This window comes from Monocercomonoides exilis (assembly GCF_001643675.1).
Source record: "Monocercomonoides exilis strain PA203 chromosome Unknown scaffold45-810774, whole genome shotgun sequence".
Lineage (NCBI taxonomy): Eukaryota > Preaxostyla > Oxymonadida > Polymastigidae > Monocercomonoides > Monocercomonoides exilis.
In genome coordinates this window covers 437,501-459,473 of record NW_027150590.1, presented here as the reverse complement: position 1 = coordinate 459,473, position 21,973 = coordinate 437,501, and the positions used below count along the sequence as shown (strand labels likewise).

The 21,973-nt window shown below is 35.8% G+C and overlaps 5 protein-coding genes across 5 annotated transcripts in view; 2 read left to right on the top strand and 3 right to left on the bottom strand.

Moving 5' to 3' along the window:
* Positions 1 to 1,213: 1,213 nt before the first annotated feature.
* Positions 1,214 to 1,707, bottom strand: MONOS_18072 (uncharacterized protein; the record flags this gene model as incomplete). The annotated part of the gene is made up of 2 exons (XM_067871054.1): positions 1,214 to 1,225; positions 1,360 to 1,707. 2 exons carry the CDS (start codon positions 1,705 to 1,707, stop codon positions 1,214 to 1,216), a joined length of 360 nt encoding a protein of 119 aa, XP_067721774.1.
* A 7,932-nt stretch (positions 1,708 to 9,639) lies between these two features.
* On the bottom strand, positions 9,640 to 11,067 carry MONOS_14896 (uncharacterized protein; the record flags this gene model as incomplete). The annotated part of the gene is made up of 1 exon (XM_067867734.1): positions 9,640 to 11,067. The coding sequence occupies one exon, from the start codon at positions 11,065 to 11,067 to the stop codon at positions 9,640 to 9,642; it is 1,428 nt and encodes a 475-aa protein (XP_067721773.1).
* A 3,650-nt stretch (positions 11,068 to 14,717) lies between these two features.
* Positions 14,718 to 16,937, top strand: MONOS_14895 (uncharacterized protein; the record flags this gene model as incomplete). The annotated part of the gene is made up of 2 exons (XM_067867733.1): positions 14,718 to 15,159; positions 15,208 to 16,937. The coding sequence occupies 2 exons, from the start codon at positions 14,718 to 14,720 to the stop codon at positions 16,647 to 16,649; spliced, it is 1,884 nt and encodes a 627-aa protein (XP_067721772.1). The 3' UTR covers positions 16,650 to 16,937.
* Positions 16,938 to 19,854: 2,917 nt separating this feature from the next.
* MONOS_14894 (putative Autophagy-related protein 27) lies at positions 19,855 to 21,400 on the bottom strand. Its single transcript, XM_067867732.1, has 6 exons — positions 21,340 to 21,400; positions 21,126 to 21,234; positions 20,858 to 21,072; positions 20,713 to 20,806; positions 20,466 to 20,655; positions 19,855 to 20,323 (listed from the first exon to the last, which is right to left on the bottom strand). Exons 2-6 carry the CDS (start codon positions 21,209 to 21,211, stop codon positions 20,177 to 20,179), a joined length of 732 nt encoding a protein of 243 aa, XP_067721771.1. The 5' UTR covers positions 21,212 to 21,234; positions 21,340 to 21,400; the 3' UTR covers positions 19,855 to 20,176.
* A 98-nt stretch (positions 21,401 to 21,498) lies between these two features.
* The window catches only part of MONOS_8064fu14891fu14892fu14893 (uncharacterized protein), a gene marked incomplete at its 5' end in the record, with an annotated part of 8,638 nt that continues 8,163 nt past the window's right edge, over positions 21,499 to 21,973 (top strand). The window contains 3 exons of the mRNA XM_067878444.1: positions 21,499 to 21,576; positions 21,671 to 21,794; positions 21,874 to 21,973. The exon at positions 21,874 to 21,973 is cut by the window's right edge and continues 3,277 nt beyond it. Coding sequence (XP_067721770.1) covers positions 21,499 to 21,576; positions 21,671 to 21,794; positions 21,874 to 21,973 — 302 coding nt within the window. The remainder of the gene's footprint in view (positions 21,577 to 21,670; positions 21,795 to 21,873) is intronic.

Here is a 21,973-nt window from a genome sequence, read left to right as displayed (position 1 = left end):
TGTCCCTTCGCTCACATGCTTCCCACTCAGCACTGTGATTGTCGAGCTCAACTGCGCCATGCTCGACCCCACTGCATGTCCCACTGTCTTGCAAGGTGCTGCCTCACTCATCCCACACAGATTGTTTGCGTCATTCCCACTCACCCCAACATACCGATCTTTCATCCCTTCCTTCAGCCAATCCTTCTTTTCTGTATGCTGATATTTCCAACTTCCTGATTGTAAATATTCATAGCACACTCTCCTGTCATTTGTATTCGTTGTATATGATTCATAGAATGGGTTATTCGATGAAAAGAGATTGTATTGATCTACAAAAATTACATCATGGCCATATGGAGTGGAAGTTGTTGTGCATCTGCAATCGTGGAAGAAGAAGAAATAACAATAATGATTGTTGCTTGGAGCTTCTGATTGATATGGCCTGAAATCCAATCCTCCGCCATATGACACTGCTGAACACGAAATGAACTGGAGGCTCCTCATTTTGAATGCAGCTGGAACACCGTAGCAATACATCCCTCCGCCAACAGTATTTGTAAGAGTACACGAAATGAATGAGCACTCAAACACACAAGCACTCTCTCCTTTGCCGCTTTCTGTTCCAATACATGAAGATCCAGAAACCTGAAAAGAATTAAGATAAAGTCCTCCTCCATAGCCACTTGCTTTACAGTTCTGGAATTCACAACCACTGATCCTGACACATGTTGAAATCGAATAAGCATATATCCCTCCTCCATAATTATTTTTTGCAGTACAAGCATTGAATGAGTTGTTCTCAATCTTGATGGAATTGATAGAACGACACATAATTCCACCACCACAACAATATGCAGTGCAGTCGTTGAACGAACAAAATTTCACTGAAAGCGTTCCAGATCCCAGATTATACATGTTAATCGCCCCTCCATTCGAAGCCCTATCTGTATAAGATCCACTTGTCCCAGTGGTTTTTGTTCCATTCCACACACACCAGGTGAATGAATTCGTTAAATCTGTAGAAATTTGCTGTCTCGCTGGTTTCGACGGATTCCCCTCACTCCCATTGACTTCAACATTCTGAGACCGATAGCACCTGACAAACGAGGTGTTCGAGACAGCCAAGAATGATGAAGGGCTGTTGAGCGAGGGGACAATGCCCCCATCATACACATCCCACACCGATGAAAATGTGCACCCACTCATCAGAAACACTCTTTGGCTCAGCCCTTTACCCAATTGTCTTGTTTTCGGTGGATTTGTGGAGATGTTGAAGAAGGTCAGTTTGGAAAGAGATACAAGGGGTGTCAGGGGAGGCGCCAGAAACGGGGCTGAAGGCACACAAAAAGATGAGAAATCTGACTCACTCACAAATACACTCCCTCCTCCTTCACTTCCTTCTTCACTTCCTTCTCCTCTTCCTTCTCCACCTCTTCTTCCTCTGCCTCCTCCTTGTCCTCCTCTCTCTCCTCCTTCACCTCTTCCGCTTCCTCTTCCCCATCCTCCTATTCCTCTTCCTCCACCACCTTCTCTCTCACTCATCTTCTGTCCCATCCTCCCCTCTCCTCCAAACAGTCTCCCACACACATTTCCTCCTCTTCCAACCCCTCTCAGCGTGATGTTCCAAAACACCCCTCTGCACCCGCCCAGCTCAAACACCCCCGCCTCCTTGCCTCTCCCCATCTCCACACCACATCCCCTCACCACAACCACACTCCCCCTCATTCCACACACTGAACAACAATTATCATAATTCTCCAATAAAATTTGATTTAACTCAACCGACGGGTTCAATAACTCCCTCACAAAAAAATATCTCATCTTCTTCCTTTTTCCAACTTTTCTTCAAATATCTCTAAAAAATCATATCTCTGATTTTCCCGCTCCCTTCTTTCTTCGCCTCCATCAGATTTTCATAAGTTTTCTTTTTCAATCGAATTTCCAAAAAAAAATATCTTTTTCTTCTCAATCATTTGCCAAATTTCTTCTTCGGCCTTATCATCATTTTCTATTTCCCTCTTTTTGCTTTGAACAAGATTCGTCCTATATGTCTTCCAAAACCTTCAAAAATTTTTTATCTTCTTTTCCATTCATTTCATTTATATTTTGCACCTGCTCATTTCCATATGCGCCCCTTCATTTATTATTTCCTGACTTCTTAAAGGCACCCAATATGCTTTTTTTTCCATTTTCATTCATTGCCATTGATCACTCGTTCAAAAATCCTAATTTCATAATATATATGTATATACATAAAAAGTTGTGGGAAAAAATACAAAACATACTCTAAAATATAGTTTTAGCCAACCTTCACACACTTTCTTCTTCTTCGAGTGCTTCTCAAAATATTGTTCTTTTCTGCACAAAACTCACCTTTACTGACTCCGCTGCCAATTTCATTACCAACGAAAGTGATTCTGTTCTGCTTCCAACTACTTGCTCATTTCCAATCTCCTGTTCTGCTTCCACTGGAATAACTCTAATAATAAAAATGCTTCAACATAATTTTAATGAAGAAGAAGATAATGACCAAGAAGGGATAAAATTGTCATATAATTTCAATTGCCGAAAATGAGCACACGAAAACAATGACGGCGAAGAAGAAGATGATGAAAAAGAAGACGAAGATCTTATAGAAATCTTAAATGTCGGATACCTTCTGACAGAAGATATTCTCAGCATCACTGCCTCGTTCTCTGTTCCAATGGTTAACACTTCGATGACACAATGCAAAAGGCAAGGGTAAAATGACTCAAATTTATTTTGTCTGAAATCCACCCCAAGCTTCTTGTATAACGCCAAACAGCCTGATTTTCTCGTATATTTGGTTCAAAAGCCAATCAGTGAAAAGCAGTTCCATCTCTCCCCTCAGTCCATAAAAGCAATGTCTTTCCATTCCCACCCCAAGAAAGGCACCTTGTTCTGTCCCAACTGCTGCTAATCTCCTGTTTTAGTCATCGACTTCAATCTCTCCAACAAAATATTTTTGAAAATGTCACCCCATCTTTTAAAAACGCTTCCTTTTCAAAGAAATTGAGCATTCTTCCTTTTAGCCTTGGACATCTTCCAACCCCGTTAATATCCACTCCATCAATATTCATTTTTCGTCTTATTTCCATATGCCACATGTTGAGTCCAAAAAACGTTGCATAAGCATTATGAAAAAATATATTCAGGCTCTAATATATTTGTAAGGTAATTTTTGGCTCGCTTCCTCGCTGTTCCCGTCTGCAAATAATAAATTGTCCATTTTAAATAATTTGTCTGAATCACAACTTTGGAAAGGATACGGATGGAAATATCTTCACAATCAACAGAAAAACAAAAAATACATACATCAAAATTTTCTCATTTCCATCGAAAATATTGTTGCTCCACAGCATTCCAACAATCAATATGAACAATTTCATCTTCCATCGAATAAATATTCTTTCGTAATACCCGACCCTTTCATTGCATTTAATTCACTTGGTCAACCTGTGCTTGCTTTAGCTTCGGAGTCTCACACCGTTGACAGTTTCTGAGCATTTGACATTGTTTGATCATGTTCCATAACGAATAAGAGTCACAAAAGAAAAAGAGCACAACTCGATGCATTGTGATTGAATGGACATATGAAGACAATGTGATTGTAAAAGGATAAATTTGTGGTATGGGGTGATGGATTTGTTCAATTGAGAATAAGCAGGGTTTTGGAGGGAGAATGGAACGACAAAATGATATTTTTTGTTGGAAAGAGGTGTTTTTGCGAGATTTGAGAGGCAAAATGGATGGGTGGGAGATGAATAGGGATGAGGTTGGGAGGGGTTATTTTTGAGATTTTTGTGAGTTGGAAGGTGTTTAGACCGTGTTTATTGTGGAGAAATGGAACTTGTTGTGGAGGAGGTGGGATAAGAGGGAAGATAAGAAGGGTGGAAGATGGGTGGAGCGAATAGAATATATTTATTGGAGGTGAGGATTTGAGATGGAGAGATATGGAGAAGAAATGGGGAGAAAATGTTTTTTTTTTCAAATGCAGGGAGAGAGAGGAGGGTTCATATGAGGCGGAGCAAGAGGGAGAATTTTTGCTGATGTATGTTTGATAAGAAAGAGAAGTGGGGTTGAAGAAAAAAAAGTGAAGAAAAATTTTCTTCATATTTTTATATAACTTATTCTGTGAACAATTTGGACGCGCCTCTCATTTTCGGGGCAAGGGATGGAGGTTGAGGTGGAGGAAGATAGGAAGAAGGAACATCAGTGCTGGCGCTTTGCATTGGGGGTGTGGAGACAGATGTGCGACAGGGATGGAGCGAGGTGAAGGGCTGACCATGAGGGGGTGTTTTGCACCAAAGAGAGGCAAAATATTGGAGGCATTTATATTTTTGATTGGGAAAAGGATATTTGGAGAAGGGGATGCAGGAAGTGAAGGAGAAGGGATTTTTCCATGGTTTATTAAGAAGTTGGGGAAAGTGGATTGTGGACAGAGTTGTTTGGTTTTTGTGGAGAGGGAGAATGGATAGATTGGGATGTGGGTGAGGTGGTGTGATATTATTGCTTTGAGGGGAAATGTGGAGAAGAAGAAGGCAATGCAGAAAAAGGAGGTGAGACGTGTTTATTAGATGGAATATTCTTCTTTACCAGTTTTTTAAAAGATTGGAGCTGGTTGAGTTATTTGAGCGAAAGAATAATGAGAAGTTGGACTTTGACTGAGTTTTTTTTAGGAAGCAGAAGGGAAGCGAAGACGAGACAGATGTGCTTTGTTGACAGAACGGAGCAATATTTGGAGGAGAAGAAAGAATAAAGTCAGTGAAGGGCGATCATTATAACGGTATGTATTTATATTTTTTTTGATTATAATTTTTTATATATTATTTTTGTTGAAATTAGAATATTTTTGCAGGTGTATTTTATGCCAATGAATGAACATGGAATATGGGGGAAAAGCATATTGGGCGCCTTTAAGAAATCTGGAGATAATAATTGGAGAGTGTTTGGTGGAATGGAAAGGAGCAAAAATTGAAGCGAATAGAGGAGGAGGCCTTTGATGGTTTTGGAAGACGTGTCGGGTGAATCATGTTAAAAGCAAAAGAGAGAGCAGAGAAATTGATGAAATAACAAAAGAAGAAATTTGGCAAAAAATTGAGAAGAAGCAGACATTTATAAGAAATTAGACTGAAAAAGATGATTTGATCGAAAACGAAAGAAGAAGGGAAATAAGAAGAATTTTAAGTGAATGTTTTGAGGAAACTTTGAAGAAGTTGTGGAAGAGATATGTGAATAGGAAATATGACTTGTGTTAAAAAGGAAGAAGATGATGAAGATTTTTGGTGAGTGGGTCGGATTTCTCATCTTTTTGCGTGTCTTCAGCCCCGTTTCTGGCACCTCCCTTGACACCCCTTGTGACACTCACGCAGCTGACCTTCTTCAACATCTCCACAAATCCACCGAAAACAAGACAATTGGGTGAAGGGCTGAGCCAAAGAGTGTTTCTGATGAGTGGGTGCACATTTTCATCGGTGTGGGATGTGTATGATGGGGGCATTGTCCCCTCGCTCAACAGCCCTTCATCGTCTTTGGCTGCCTCGAACACCTCGTTTGTCGGATGCTATCGCTCTCAGAATGTTGCAGTCAGCGGGAGTGAGGGGAATCCATCGAAACAAGCGAGACAGCAAATAGCAGACAATGGGGCAAATTCGTTCACCTGGTGTGTGTGGAATGGGTCAAATACAACTGGAAATCAAGGCACAGTTACAGATAGTGCTTCGAATGGAGGGGCGATTTACATGTATAACCTGGGATCGGGAACGCTTTCAGTGAAATTTTGTTCGTTCAACGACTGCACTGCATATTATGATGGTGGAGGAATTATGTGTCGTTCGATCAGCTCAATCAATATTGAGAACAATTCGTTCAATACATGTACTGCCCAAAATTATGGTGGTGGAGGAATGTATGCTTATGATATTACTTCGTGTGTCAGGATCAGTGGGTGCGAATTCAAGAGTTGCAAAGCGAAAAATTATGGAGGAGGGCTTTATGTTAACAATTTTCAGGTTTCTGAAACTGCCTGTATTGGAACAGAAAGTGGAAAAGGTGAGAGCGCTTGTGTGTTTGAGTGCTCATTCACTTCGTGCTCACTTACAAGTCAATATGGCGGAGGGATGTATTGCCAAAGTGTTCCGGCTGCATTCAAAATGAGGAGCCTCCAATTTATTTCGTGCTCAGCAGTGTCATATGGAGGAGGAATGAGATTTGATCCATATCAATCAACAGCCCCAAGCAACAATCATTATTTTTATTTCTTCTTCTTCCACGATTGCAGTTGCAACGCTTCCACTCCATATGGCCACGATGTGTTCTTTTATGATGGAAATAATCTTTTTTCATCGAATAACCCGTTCTATGAATCGTACACAACGAATAGCGATAATAGAAGAGTGTGTTATGCTGACAGTAATTGGGTGTATCAGCACACACAAAAGAAGGATTGGCTGAAGGAAGGGATGAAGGATCGGTATGTTGGGGTGAGTGGGGATGATGCGAGCAATCTGTGTGGGATGAGTGAGGCAGCACCTTGCAAGACCGTGGGGCATGCAGTGGGGTCGAGCATGGCGCAGCTGAGCTCGACAATCACAGTGCTGGGTGGGAGGCATGTGAGCGAAGGGGCGACGATCAGCGTTGGGGAAAAGAAGATAATGATAATTGAGAAAAATGAGAAAAAGAAGATGGAGATGCAAATGAAAGGCAAATATTTTCAGGTATTATTATTTTTGGGAAATTTTGCTGAGAAGAGAATAAAGAACAAATCAGCCAACATTTTTTCCTTCAACCCAAATAAGCAGTTCGATTTGCCAACGTCACTTCTTTTTAAAAAAAAAACAAATGGAACTTTCTCAACTTAATATTTTGCATCGCATAAAAACACAGAGGATCTTCGTCGACTGCTCTTTTAAAAAAAAAAAAAAATATTGATTCATTTCATTTTTCCCCAGCATTATCGCCAAGAGAGAATAACAAAGAGAGGAGGAGGCAGAGAAAACACGTGACGAGCTTTGGCAGATGCCCTTCAATGGTCTGGACAACGAACCTCGGCGTTTTGCCATCGCTGAATTGTCTGTTATCTGGGGGCAGCTGTTTAGCGTATCCCGCTCCTATTTATTTTATTTTTTTCACTTTATTGGTGTGCTGCTTGCTTCACATTCTGCTTTGTTCTGCAGAAACAGAAAAGTGAATCATTTGCTGATTTTTGTTTTTATTTAACTAGTTTTTATTAAAACGAATTTGAGATAACTTGCATTTATCTCATGTGTCAATCGACTTTTGGTAATACATTTTTATTTTCAACTATTTCTATATTTTTAAAATACATCAATACTTTAATTCTAAGTCGAAAATTTTTAATTCGAAATCGAAAAAGAAGCTTATAATTGCAAAAAATTTTTTAAGTTAGGATGAGTTATTTATCATTCCCCCCTTTTTAATCAGGACCTAAATTTTCTGATTCTCAAGAGTATTTTTGAAAAAAAAAAAATTAAATAATAGAAAACCTTCAAAATATTATTGTATACTATTCCTCAAAATATTTTTTATTTATTCATTTTTGAAGACAAATCCTGAGTTTTTTCTTTTTATTTTTTAAGATCAAAGATTTGCTCATATTTCACCGAGCTTTTTGTTTTGAGTGTTTTGAATGTTGTTATTGATATTAAATTTATCTTTTTTTCTGTATTTTTTGTTTATTTTTCATTGTTTAACACTTCGTTTTTTTATTGTTTTTTCCATTTCACAGAATTTTTGTAAAATAAGAAGAAACTATTTGGGTCAACTTATTAATGGAACTTTTTGACTTATTGGCACTTTTTTTCGTTTTTGATCGCCAACTGTCAACAAACGTTGATTGGCTTTTTTCACTTTTATACAACGTTTTAACAAATTTTAAACAATTCAGTACTTGTTTGTTTTATTATTTTTGTTTGTTTCTCACTGAGATATCGCGTTTTTTTGTATTTTTAAAAGTCACTTTTCTCAGCAAACCAGGCAACTCACAAGAAATTGATGAGTTGTTTTGAATAGCATAAACTATAATCTAACTATTTTGAAATTCTTTTTTTTCACATTTCATTTTTTTAACAACATGCAAGGACAAAACTGATTATTTCTTTGTAAATATGATGAAATGATAAAAATAAAAATTTGATATGAAACGCTAACACTTTAATAATGAAGTGTTGTTAAAATAAAACATTAATTTTTCCTATTTATCTTTAACGGATAAATGGCGTAAACTAAAAATGATCAATGATCATCATAGGTTAGTACCATTTGGCTTTTCTATACAAATATAAAAAACCGATGTTTTATTTTTTCATCATTTCATTATTAAAGTGTCAGTTTTTCATATCAAATTTTTATTTTTATCATTTCATCATATTTACAAAGAAATAATCAGTTTTGTCCTTGCATGTTGTTAAAAAAATGAAATGTGAAAAAAAAGAATTTCAAAATAGTTAGATTATAGTTTATGCTATTCAAAACAACTCATCAATTTCTTGTGAGTTGCCTGGTTTGCTGAGAAAAGTGACTTTTAAAAATACAAAAAAACGCGATATCTCAGTGAGAAACAAACAAAAATAATAAAACAAACAAGTACTGAATTGTTTAAAATTTGTTAAAACGTTGTATAAAAGTGAAAAAAGCCAATCAACGTTTGTTGACAGTTGGCGATCAAAAACGAAAAAAAGTGCCAATAAGTCAAAAAGTTCCATTAATAAGTTGACCCAAATAGTTTCTTCTTATTTTACAAAAATTCTGTGAAATGGAAAAAACAATAAAAAAACGAAGTGTTAAACAATGAAAAATAAACAAAAAATACAGAAAAAAAGATAAATTTAATATCAATAACAACATTCAAAACACTCAAAACAAAAAGCTCGGTGAAATATGAGCAAATCTTTGATCTTAAAAAATAAAAAGAAAAAACTCAGGATTTGTCTTCAAAAATGAATAAATAAAAAATATTTTGAGGAATAGTATACAATAATATTTTGAAGGTTTTCTATTATTTAATTTTTTTTTTTTCAAAAATACTCTTGAGAATCAGAAAATTTAGGTCCTGATTAAAAAGGGGGGAATGATAAATAACTCATCCTAACTTAAAAAATTTTTTGCAATTATAAGCTTCTTTTTCGATTTCGAATTAAAAATTTTCGACTTAGAATTAAAGTATTGATGTATTTTAAAAATATAGAAATAGTTGAAAATAAAAATGTATTACCAAAAGTCGATTGACACATGAGATAAATGCAAGTTATCTCAAATTCGTTTTAATAAAAACTAGTTAAATAAAAACAAAAATCAGCAAATGATTCACTTTTCTGTTTCTGCAGAACAAAGCAGAATGTGAAGCAAGCAGCACACCAATAAAGTGAAAAAAATAAAATAAATAGGAGCGGGATACGCTAAACAGCTGCCCCCAGATAACAGACAATTCAGCGATGGCAAAACGCCGAGGTTCGTTGTCCAGACCATTGAAGGGCATCTGCCAAAGCTCGTCACGTGTTTTCTCTGCCTCCTCCTCTCTTTGTTATTCTCTCTTGGCGATAATGCTGGGGAAAAATGAAATGAATCAATATTTTTTTTTTTTTTTAAAAGAGCAGTCGACGAAGATCCTCTGTGTTTTTATGCGATGCAAAATATTAAGTTGAGAAAGTTCCATTTGTTTTTTTTTTTAAAAAGAAGTGACGTTGGCAAATCGAACTGCTTATTTGGGTTGAAGGAAAAAATGTTGGCTGATTTGTTCTTTATTCTCTTCTCAGCAAAATTTCCCAAAAATAATAATACCTGAAAATATTTGCCTTTCATTTGCATCTCCATCTTCTTTTTCTCATTTTTCTCAATTATCATTATCTTCTTTTCCCCAACGCTGATCGTCGCCCCTTCGCTCACATGCCTCCCACCCAGCACTGTGATTGTCGAGCTCAGCTGCGCCATGCTCGACCCCACTGCATGCCCCACGGTCTTGCAAGGTGCTGCCTCACTCATCCCACACAGATTGCTCGCATCATCCCCACTCACCCCAACATACCGATCCTTCATCCCTTCCTTCAGCCAATCCTTCTTTTGTGTGTGCTGATACACCCAATTACTGTCAGCATAACACACTCTTCTATTATCGCTATTCGTTGTGTACGATTCATAGAACGGGTTATTCGATGAAAAAAGATTATTTCCATCATAAAAGAACACATCGTGGCCATATGGAGTGGAAGCGTTGCAACTGCAATCGTGGAAGAAGAAGAAATAAAAATAATGATTGTTGCTTGGGGCTGTTGATTGATATGGATCAAATCTCATTCCTCCTCCATATGACACTGCTGAGCACGAAATAAATTGGAGGCTCCTCATTTTGAATGCAGCCGGAACACTTTGGCAATACATCCCTCCGCCATATTGACTTGTAAGTGAGCACGAAGTGAATGAGCACTCAAACACACAAGCGCTCTCACCTTTTCCACTTTCTGTTCCAATACAGGCAGTTTCAGAAACCTGAAAATTGTTAACATAAAGCCCTCCTCCATAATTTTTCGCTTTGCAACTCTTGAATTCGCACCCACTGATCCTGACACACGAAGTAATATCATAAGCATACATTCCTCCACCACCATAATTTTGGGCAGTACATGTATTGAACGAATTGTTCTCAATATTGATTGAGCTGATCGAACGACACATAATTCCTCCACCATCATAATATGCAGTGCAGTCGTTGAACGAACAAAATTTCACTGAAAGCGTTCCCGATCCCAGGTTATACATGTAAATCGCCCCTCCATTCGAAGCACTATCTGTAACTGTGCCTTGATTTCCAGTTGTATTTGACCCATTCCACACACACCAGGTGAACGAATTTGCCCCATTGTCTGCTATTTGCTGTCTCGCTTGTTTCGATGGATTCCCCTCACTCCCGCTGACTGCAACATTCTGAGAGCGATAGCATCCGACAAACGAGGTGTTCGAGGCAGCCAAAGACGATGAAGGGCTGTTGAGCGAGGGGACAATGCCCCCATCATACACATCCCACACCGATGAAAATGTGCACCCACTCATCAGAAACACTCTTTGGCTCAGCCCTTCACCCAATTGTCTTGTTTTCGGTGGATTTGTGGAGATGTTGAAGAAGGTCAGCTGCGTGAGTGTCACAAGGGGTGTCAAGGGAGGTGCCAGAAACGGGGCTGAAGACACGCAAAAAGATGAGAAATCCGACCCACTCACCAAAAATCTTCATCATCTTCTTCCTTTTTAACACAAGTCATATTTCCTATTCACATATCTCTTCCACAACTTCTTCAAAGTTTCCTCAAAACATTCACTTAAAATTCTTCTTATTTCCCTTCTTCTTTCGTTTTCGATCAAATCATCTTTTTCAGTCTAATTTCTTATAAATGTCTGCTTCTTCTCAATTTTTTGCCAAATTTCTTCTTTTGTTATTTCATCAATTTCTCTGCTCTCTCTTTTTGCTTTTAACATGATTCACCCGACACGTCTTCCAAAACCATCAAAGGCCTCCTCCTCTATTCGCTTCAATTTTTGCTCCTTTCCATTCCACCAAACACTCTCCAATTATTATCTCCAGATTTCTTAAAGGCGCCCAATATGCTTTTCCCCCATATTCCATGTTCATTCATTGGCATAAAATACACCTGCAAAAATATTCTAATTTCAACAAAAATAATATATAAAAAATTATAATCAAAAAAAATATAAATACATACCGTTATAATGATCGCCCTTCACTGACTTTATTCTTTCTTCTCCTCCAAATATTGCTCCGTTCTGTCAACAAAGCACATCTGTCTCGTCTTCGCTTCCCTTCTGCTTCCTAAAAAAAACTCAGTCAAAGTCCAACTTCTCATTATTCTTTCGCTCAAATAACTCAACCAGCTCCAATCTTTTAAAAAACTGGTAAAGAAGAATATTCCATCTAATAAACACGTCTCACCTCCTTTTTCTGCATTGCCTTCTTCTTCTCCACATTTCCCCTCAAAGCAATAATATCACACCACCTCACCCACATCCCAATCTATCCATTCTCCCTCTCCACAAAAACCAAACAACTCTGTCCACAATCCACTTTCCCCAACTTCTTAATAAACCATGGAAAAATCCCTTCTCCTTCACTTCCTGCATCCCCTTCTCCAAATATCCTTTTCCCAATCAAAAATATAAATGCCTCCAATATTTTGCCTCTCTTTGGTGCAAAACACCCCCTCATGGTCAGCCCTTCACCTCGCTCCATCCCTGTCGCACATCTGTCTCCACACCCCCAATGCAAAGCGCCAGCACTGATGTTCCTTCTTCCTATCTTCCTCCACCTCAACCTCCATCCCTTGCCCCGAAAATGAGAGGCGCGTCCAAATTGTTCACAGAATAAGTTATATAAAAATATGAAGAAAATTTTTCTTCACTTTTTTTTCTTCAACCCCACTTCTCTTTCTTATCAAACATACATCAGCAAAAATTCTCCCTCTTGCTCCGCCTCATATGAACCCTCCTCTCTCTCCCTGCATTTGAAAAAAAAAACATTTTCTCCCCATTTCTTCTCCATATCTCTCCATCTCAAATCCTCACCTCCAATAAATATATTCTATTCGCTCCACCCATCTTCCACCCTTCTTATCTTCCCTCTTATCCCACCTCCTCCACAACAAGTTCCATTTCTCCACAATAAACACGGTCTAAACACCTTCCAACTCACAAAAATCTCAAAAATAACCCCTCCCAACCTCATCCCTATTCATCTCCCACCCATCCATTTTGCCTCTCAAATCTCGCAAAAACACCTCTTTCCAACAAAAAATATCATTTTGTCGTTCCATTCTCCCTCCAAAACCCTGCTTATTCTCAATTGAACAAATCCATCACCCCATACCACAAATTTATCCTTTTACAATCACATTGTCTTCATATGTCCATTCAATCACAATGCATCGAGTTGTGCTCTTTTTCTTTTGTGACTCTTATTCGTTATGGAACATGATCAAACAATGTCAAATGCTCAGAAACTGTCAACGGTGTGAGACTCCGAAGCTAAAGCAAGCACAGGTTGACCAAGTGAATTAAATGCAATGAAAGGGTCGGGTATTACGAAAGAATATTTATTCGATGGAAGATGAAATTGTTCATATTGATTGTTGGAATGCTGTGGAGCAACAATATTTTCGATGGAAATGAGAAAATTTTGATGTATGTATTTTTGTTTTTCTGTTGATTGTGAAGATATTTCCATCCGTATCCTTTCCAAAGTTGTGATTCAGACAAATTATTTAAAATGGACAATTTATTATTTGCAGACGGGAACAGCGAGGAAGCGAGCCAAAAATTACCTTACAAATATATTAGAGCCTGAATATATTTTTTCATAATGCTTATGCAACGTTTTTTGGACTCAACATGTGGCATATGGAAATAAGACGAAAAATGAATATTGATGGAGTGGATATTAACGGGGTTGGAAGATGTCCAAGGCTAAAAGGAAGAATGCTCAATTTCTTTGAAAAGGAAGCGTTTTTAAAAGATGGGGTGACATTTTCAAAAATATTTTGTTGGAGAGATTGAAGTCGATGACTAAAACAGGAGATTAGCAGCAGTTGGGACAGAACAAGGTGCCTTTCTTGGGGTGGGAATGGAAAGACATTGCTTTTATGGACTGAGGGGAGAGATGGAACTGCTTTTCACTGATTGGCTTTTGAACCAAATATACGAGAAAATCAGGCTGTTTGGCGTTATACAAGAAGCTTGGGGTGGATTTCAGACAAAATAAATTTGAGTCATTTTACCCTTGCCTTTTGCATTGTGTCATCGAAGTGTTAACCATTGGAACAGAGAACGAGGCAGTGATGCTGAGAATATCTTCTGTCAGAAGGTATCCGACATTTAAGATTTCTATAAGATCTTCGTCTTCTTTTTCATCATCTTCTTCTTCGCCGTCATTGTTTTCGTGTGCTCATTTTCGGCAATTGAAATTATATGACAATTTTATCCCTTCTTGGTCATTATCTTCTTCTTCATTAAAATTATGTTGAAGCATTTTTATTATTAGAGTTATTCCAGTGGAAGCAGAACAGGAGATTGGAAATGAGCAAGTAGTTGGAAGCAGAACAGAATCACTTTCGTTGGTAATGAAATTGGCAGCGGAGTCAGTAAAGGTGAGTTTTGTGCAGAAAAGAACAATATTTTGAGAAGCACTCGAAGAAGAAGAAAGTGTGTGAAGGTTGGCTAAAACTATATTTTAGAGTATGTTTTGTATTTTTTCCCACAACTTTTTATGTATATACATATATATTATGAAATTAGGATTTTTGAACGAGTGATCAATGGCAATGAATGAAAATGGAAAAAAAAGCATATTGGGTGCCTTTAAGAAGTCAGGAAATAATAAATGAAGGGGCGCATATGGAAATGAGCAGGTGCAAAATATAAATGAAATGAATGGAAAAGAAGATAAAAAATTTTTGAAGGTTTTGGAAGACATATAGGACGAATCTTGTTCAAAGCAAAAAGAGGGAAATAGAAAATGATGATAAGGCCGAAGAAGAAATTTGGCAAATGATTGAGAAGAAAAAGATATTTTTTTTTGGAAATTCGATTGAAAAAGAAAACTTATGAAAATCTGATGGAGGCGAAGAAAGAAGGGAGCGGGAAAATCAGAGATATGATTTTTTAGAGATATTTGAAGAAAAGTTGGAAAAAGGAAGAAGATGAGATATTTTTTTGTGAGGGAGTTATTGAACCCGTCGGTTGAGTTAAATCAAATTTTATTGGAGAATTATGATAATTGTTGTTCAGTGTGTGGAATGAGGGGGAGTGTGGTTGTGGTGAGGGGATGTGGTGTGGAGATGGGGAGAGGCAAGGAGGCGGGGGTGTTTGAGCTGGGCGGGTGCAGAGGGGTGTTTTGGAACATCACGCTGAGAGGGGTTGGAAGAGGAGGAAATGTGTGTGGGAGACTGTTTGGAGGAGAGGGGAGGATGGGACAGAAGATGAGTGAGAGAGAAGGTGGTGGAGGAAGAGGAATAGGAGGATGGGGAAGAGGAAGCGGAAGAGGTGAAGGAGGAGAGAGAGGAGGACAAGGAGGAGGCAGAGGAAGAAGAGGTGGAGAAGGAAGAGGAGAAGGAAGTGAAGAAGGAAGTGAAGGAGGAGGGAGTGTATTGGTGAGTGAGTCGGATTTCTCATCTTTTTGTGTGTCTTCAGTCCCGTTTCTGGCACCTCCCTTGACACCCCTTGTGACACTCACGCAGCTGACCTTCTTCAACATCTCCACAAATCCACCGAAAACAAGACAATTGGGTGAAGGGCTGAGCCAAAGAGTGTTTCTGATGAGTGGGTGCACATTTTCATCGGTGTGGGATGTGTATGATGGGGGCATTGTCCCCTCGCTCAACAGCCCTTCATCGTCTTTGGCTGTCTCGAACACCTCGTTTGTCAGGTGCTATCGGTCTCAGAATGTTGCAGTCAGCGGGAGTGAAGGGAATCCATCGAAACAAGCGAGACAGAATCAGACAGACAATGGGGCAAATTCGTTCACTTGGTGTGTGTGGAATGGGTCAAATACAACAGGGACAAGCAATTCAGTTACAGATGGAATATCAAGTGGAGGGGCCATTAATATGTATAATCTGGCAGCTGGGACACTTTCAGTGAAATTTTGTTCGTTCAACGACTGCTATGCGCATTGTTGTGGTGGTGGAATTATGTGTCGTTCTATCAATTCCATCAAGATTGAGAACAACTCATTCAATGCTTGTACTGCAAAAAATAATTATGGAGGAGGGATATATGCTTATTCGATTTCAACATGTGTCAGGATCAGTGGTTGTGAATTCCAGAACTGTAAAGCAAGTGGCTATGGAGGAGGACTTTATCTTAATTCTTTTCAGGTTTCTGGATCTTCATGTATTGGAACAGAAAATGGGAAAGGCGAGAGTGCTTGTGTGTTTGAGTGCTCATTCATTTCGTGTACTCTTACAAATACTGTTGGCGGAGGGATGTATTGCTACGGTGTTCCAGCTGCATTCAAAATGAGGAGCCTCCAGTTCATTTCGTGTTCAGCAGTGTCATATGGCGGAGGATTGGATTTCAGGCCATATCAGTCAACACCTCCAAGCAACAACCTTTATTGCTATTTCTTCTTCTTCCACGATTGCAGTTGCAACGCTTCCACTCCGTATGGCCACGATGTGTATTTTCAAGACAATTACAATCTCTTTTCATCGAATAACCCATTCTATGAATCATATACAACGAATACAAATGACAGGAGAGTGTGCTATTATTATAATGGTTATCAGCATACAGAAAAGAAGGAGTGGTTGAAGGAAGGGATGAAAGATAGATATGTTGGGGTGAGTGGAAGTGACACGAGCAATCTGTGTGGGATGAGTGAGGCAGCACCTTGCAAGACAGTGGGACATGCAGTGGGGTCGAGCATGGTGCAGCTGAGCTCGACAATCACAGTTCTGGGTGGGAGGCATGTGAGCGAAGAGAAGACGATCAGTGTTGGGGAAAAGAAGATTTCAGTTGTTGGGAGAGGGAAGACAGCGAGTGTGATTGGGACAAATTCTCTTTCGACCTCTTCGACAACGCTGTTCAGTGTGAAGAGCGGACAGCTGGGTGCAGGTCATGAGACAAGTTAGAAACGGGATGGCAAGCAAAAGAAGAAGAATGATGAGAATGATGAAGAAATCTAGTTGAAGCATTTTCGAAGAAATGAAGGATTCAGATGAGAAAAAGGAGATGAATATAAAAAATGTGGATTTGCAGATAGCTTTTATTGAGTATTTTGTTGAAACGAGAATAAAGAACAAATCAACAAACTTTTTGCACAAATATTTTAAAAAACAATTGAAGATTTCTTGAGTTTTATGATATGTGATGAATTTTTTAACTTTTACAAATAATGAAAATATGAAAATTGTTAAAAATAAGAAAAATGTTTATTTTCCAATTTTTGAACAAAAATGTTGTGACACAAAGAGCCAAAATTTTTGAAAATATAAAAAAAATATCAGTTCTCATTCAATAATTTATCCATCAAAAAATTATATATCCTATGTGGAAAAAATGAATAATGAATATAAATCAAATTTTGTCTATCAAATACACCAAAAATCATTCAAAGCCGTAAAACTTTCATTCAACGACGAAAAAGTAACAAACGAAATCGAAAAACTTTCAAAAGAAATCGAAATTTAAATAATGAAAAATTAATGTTTTGTAAAGATAATTCAAGTGAAGAAAATTTTTATTCTTATATGGGGCTAAATATTCTGCTTCAGGGATTTTCATTGAAAAATTATGCACTTATCATTGATTTTTATTTCTTCAAAAAACACAAAAAAATTGTGTTTATTTTTTGACATTCGTGAATTGTTGGAAAACTTTATATTTTGATTTCAACGATACCTGTTTACGGATATGAAAATCAAATTTGTTTTGAAATCTGAGAAAGCGAAATAAAGTTATGAGTGAAGCAATTTTTTTGTCCTTTGTGCAAAAAAAGCTTAAAAGTTTATATTTTCCCCCATATTAAAGAAAAAATTTCACAATATTTGTGAAAATGTTTACTGCGAACAAAAAAATTGTCAAACCAAAAACGAACTCAAAATACAATTCGAAACAAGATTTTTAACATTCGTTTCATTTCAAAAGAGATGAGTATTTTGTGATAAAAAAACACATAATAACGGAGTCAATTCTGCACTTATCATTCTTCATGAAATTCGTAAAATAAACAAAAGAGTTTTTTAGCAAATCTTTTAAATAGTTGTGTTCTTTCAATTGAAATATGATAAAAATATGTCAGTATTTCTCTCATTTTTAAAATTTTGCAATTGGACAAAAGGAAGCCCAAAAATTTGTCAAAATTTTTTTGAAAAGTTCCTTTTGTATAATTTGCCAATTGAATATAAATTATATATTTTAATCAAATTTCTGTTACCACTCACCAAATTTTCCTGACAAGTGTATAAAATTTGGACAATTTTTGTGTTTCCATTTTAGTGAAGTTTCGTGAGCGGTTACAGAAATTTGATTGAAAAACAAAATTTTCAAAAAATTTGAAAATTGAACAAAATGAACTTTTCAAAAAAATTTAGACATATGCAAGAAAAAAGATGAAAACTTGGAGAAATAACAGTATCATTGAAATTTTAACAATAAAAATGTTTTTTGTCTTTTATTGATTTTTGTCAACTTTTTGAAAATTTGAAGTTATTTGAACTTTCGACTTTGATTGAAAGTTTTTCGATTTTGAATAATTTTTGGTGCAATAGTTTTGATAACTTATATATATATATATGGCTGATTCTTTTTGAAATCACACTTTCGTTCAAGTTTTGATCAGAATTATTATCTCAATGGGGTTTTGAAAAATTGAACGAAACTTTCAGTACTCGTTGTTTGTGATGTTGTTATTGCAGAAACAAATATTTAACAAAAATCTCATTAATAAAAAATTATTTTGAAAATATGAAAATCTGTAGTTATATTAAGAAATAGAGTCTTTGAAAAAAGTGTACAGTTAGTGTTAATGATGGTGAACACTTTTCATAACTGTGGACAGTCGCATTATCTCAACAACCATTGATAGTTGCTTTTTGACAATTAACTCAATTATTCCCTCAATGAATATGAACTTATAAGACATACAGAAATGAAACAATTTGCTCCCAAGAATAATGAAAAAATACATTAAAAATTTTCGGAGAAAATTTGAGATTTTAATTTCTTTGGGTTTCTCCGAAAATTAAAAATGCTATTTTCTTGATTTTGAAGAGCAAGTTGTTTCATTTCTGTATGTCTTATAAGTTCATATTCATTGAGGGAATAATTGGGTTAATTGTCAAAAAGCAACTATCAATGGTTGCTGAGATAATGCGACTGTACACAGTTAGGAAAAGTGTTCACCATTTTTAACGCTAACTAAAAATAGATAAATAAAAATTATTTAAAATAATAAACAAGAATTTATCATATAAACAAAATTTCATTCTTTTAATTTGGTGAAAAGTGATGAATAAACATTCACTTTCAACTTTTATTTGTCTTTTCTGAATTGAATTGGTCTGGAAAAAATGTCATATTTCAAAAAAACTCAAATCGACCAGGTTTTCACAATTTAAAAATTTGTGTGATTATTTTTGAAATCATATTACTTCATTCAAAAATTTTGGTGCAAAAATATTTCTTGAATATCAATAGAATAAAAATTGAAAAGTGAAAAGGCTTATTGAATGCATTTAAATCTTCAATTCGGAAAAAACATTTGTTTCAAAAAACAATTATCATGCTTTTTCTCTTTTGAATTAAAATTTTCTTTCAAAAAACAAACAATCTTTGAAAAATCAACACCCCGAAAAAAGATATGATTTCAAAAATAATCACCCATTTGAAAAGAAAAAAACAATATTTTTTTAAATGTTTACCGAACAAACTTTTTCTTTTTTGTGAATAAAAAGCTTGACAGAAAAAATCAAAGCTCGAAATAATAAATTTTATTTGAGTCCTTTCTTGTTGAATTTTTGAGGATTTTGGAAAAACGATTCTTTAACAAACTCTATTTTAATCTCATGTTTTCTTTGAGTTCTGCACAGTAGTTTGGGGGTTAGGGTTGAGCATTGTGTATATTTTTTTGATACTGAATTTATAAGGACAATGAGGATGATCACCAATATTCAATGATCTTCTCAACGAACATCCATCTTTCTTTCGTCTATCAAAAACAATTATGTTGAAATTGGAACATTTTTCCTCCCCAAACAAACAAGTTGTGCTCGAATTATTCTCAAATCTCAAATCTCAAATCCCAAAGTCGATGTTTTATGCATTCACAACGCTCACCCAAAAGACTTAATCATTTCAATTTTGTTGTGTTTATTCACATAATTTTTAAAAAGAAAAGCACATAACAAATCCAAATAAAAAGATACTTACTCTCGTTTGAAAAACAAACTGAAAAATATATTAAAATACAGGAAAAGATAAATATGAAATTAATTTATATGAATTTGAAAAAGATATAAAAATTTGTAAATTTCTAAAAACTTAAAAGGAACGTTCATCTATCATGTCAAAGTTAAACAAAAAACGAAATATCAAATAGAAAGAAAGAAATAAAGTAAGAAAGATGTGAAATGCAAACAACTTATCAACAGTTACATCTTTAATCTTTAACATTAGTATATCCCCCTTTTGATTTTATACAAGGGGACAAGCAAAACTTAACTCCGTCAATTACAAGCCCAGGCAAACATTTCCAAAAGCCAATGAAAGGAATCATTTCCAACCCACTTTTCTTGAAGGCAAAGTGCTAAATTCATCAATTTGTTCATTTACAATACAAAAATTTCAGTAGTAATAACATAAAATAAAATGCCAACATGATTATTAAAAATAACAACAATTATAATTAATTTTTTGTTTTTTTTTAAAAATACACATCGATTTCACACCATTAAAGGAATTCCAGCAGCAAAATATACAACAAGGAGAACAGAAAAGATAATCAACATTATTGATCCAAAACTAAGTTTTTTCTTGGAATCCTTTTTCTTATTTGGATCATTAGGATTATCAGGATTAGGATCCGGCTTTGACTTGGGACAACCTTGAGGATGATTCCATTCAATAATTATTCGATTACTTTAATGATCAAATTAAATTAAATCCTTTAAAATTCAGACATAATTCGTTTCACACTTTGATATCAATGTTGCAAAGGGACTTTTTTCCGATTTACTGCACTTAAAATCCAGCTCAGCAGTCCTATTCCAATATTCTCCACGATATTCATCTAAAAAAATGTCATTTCTAAAAATAAAAATGTGAAATTGGTAAAGCAAACAATTCAAAATGATTCCTTTATCATCTGGAAAAAAGCCTGGTTCTTCTGTTGAAAGAACCCCATAACAATCGCAAAGGGGGGGTTCAGTATCATAAATAACTTGGAAAATACAATCATCATCTCCACATGTGGTAATGTCATCTCTTAACCCAACTTTCCCCCGGAAATTAAAACGGACAACCTTTTCATTATCTGTGAATGTGTAAGGATCATCCCTATATGAGAAGAGAAAAATACATTTAGAAATCGAAAAAATATTATTGAAAACAGTTCTCTCGTTAGGTTGCTCAGATCAAAGTCCTTCAAGTCTGTCGCGCGACAAATTTGTATGGATAATAATAAGAATAAAATCATTGCTTTTATCAAAAATACAAATTCTATAAATCAAAAAGTTGTCAAAATATATGATAAATTTTTGTTTCATTTAACGGATAATAAATCATAAATATCGTTATATCTCATTTCATTAAAATTCGAAAAACCTCACAAATTCCTAAACGAAAAACAATAACAATATTTGATTCTGATTCACCAAAATTTAAATGAAGGGTCAGATACCATTATAGTTAGGCGAATAACCGTTTTCTAAAGTTGACTCAAAAATCAATTTTTTTGGAAAATCAATCTAACCTCAATAGCACATGCATTATTCGGATTTATGTGCGCAAAGAAATTTCCAGGATATTATCCGAATAAGTCTTGTTGGAGTGGAATTAAAAGTTTGCTCATTTTTGAATATTTTGATGATTTAAGAATAAAATTGTGATTTTACAAAAATCAATGTTTGCTATTTCTATATTTGGCACATTTTAGCAACCATTAAAAACGTGTATTTCATTTGCAATCCAAACAAACTCCTCAAACCCAAATTTCTTGTTTTCTCCTCCAAGCGAATTTTCTGATTGTCCTGTATTTTCCAGGAAATATTTCGATTTTTGTATGCTGTGGAGTTTAAAAATTGTGCACTTAACTGCTGTTAAATATTTTTTTTAACGTATTTTTTTTTTTTTGAAAAGTTATTCCGTCTTCATTTTCTTCGAATCCGTCGTTTATATGCAAGTTATGGAGCTTTAAAAATGAAAGCGTTCTTTCAAGAGAAGTGGAAAACAAAGAAAT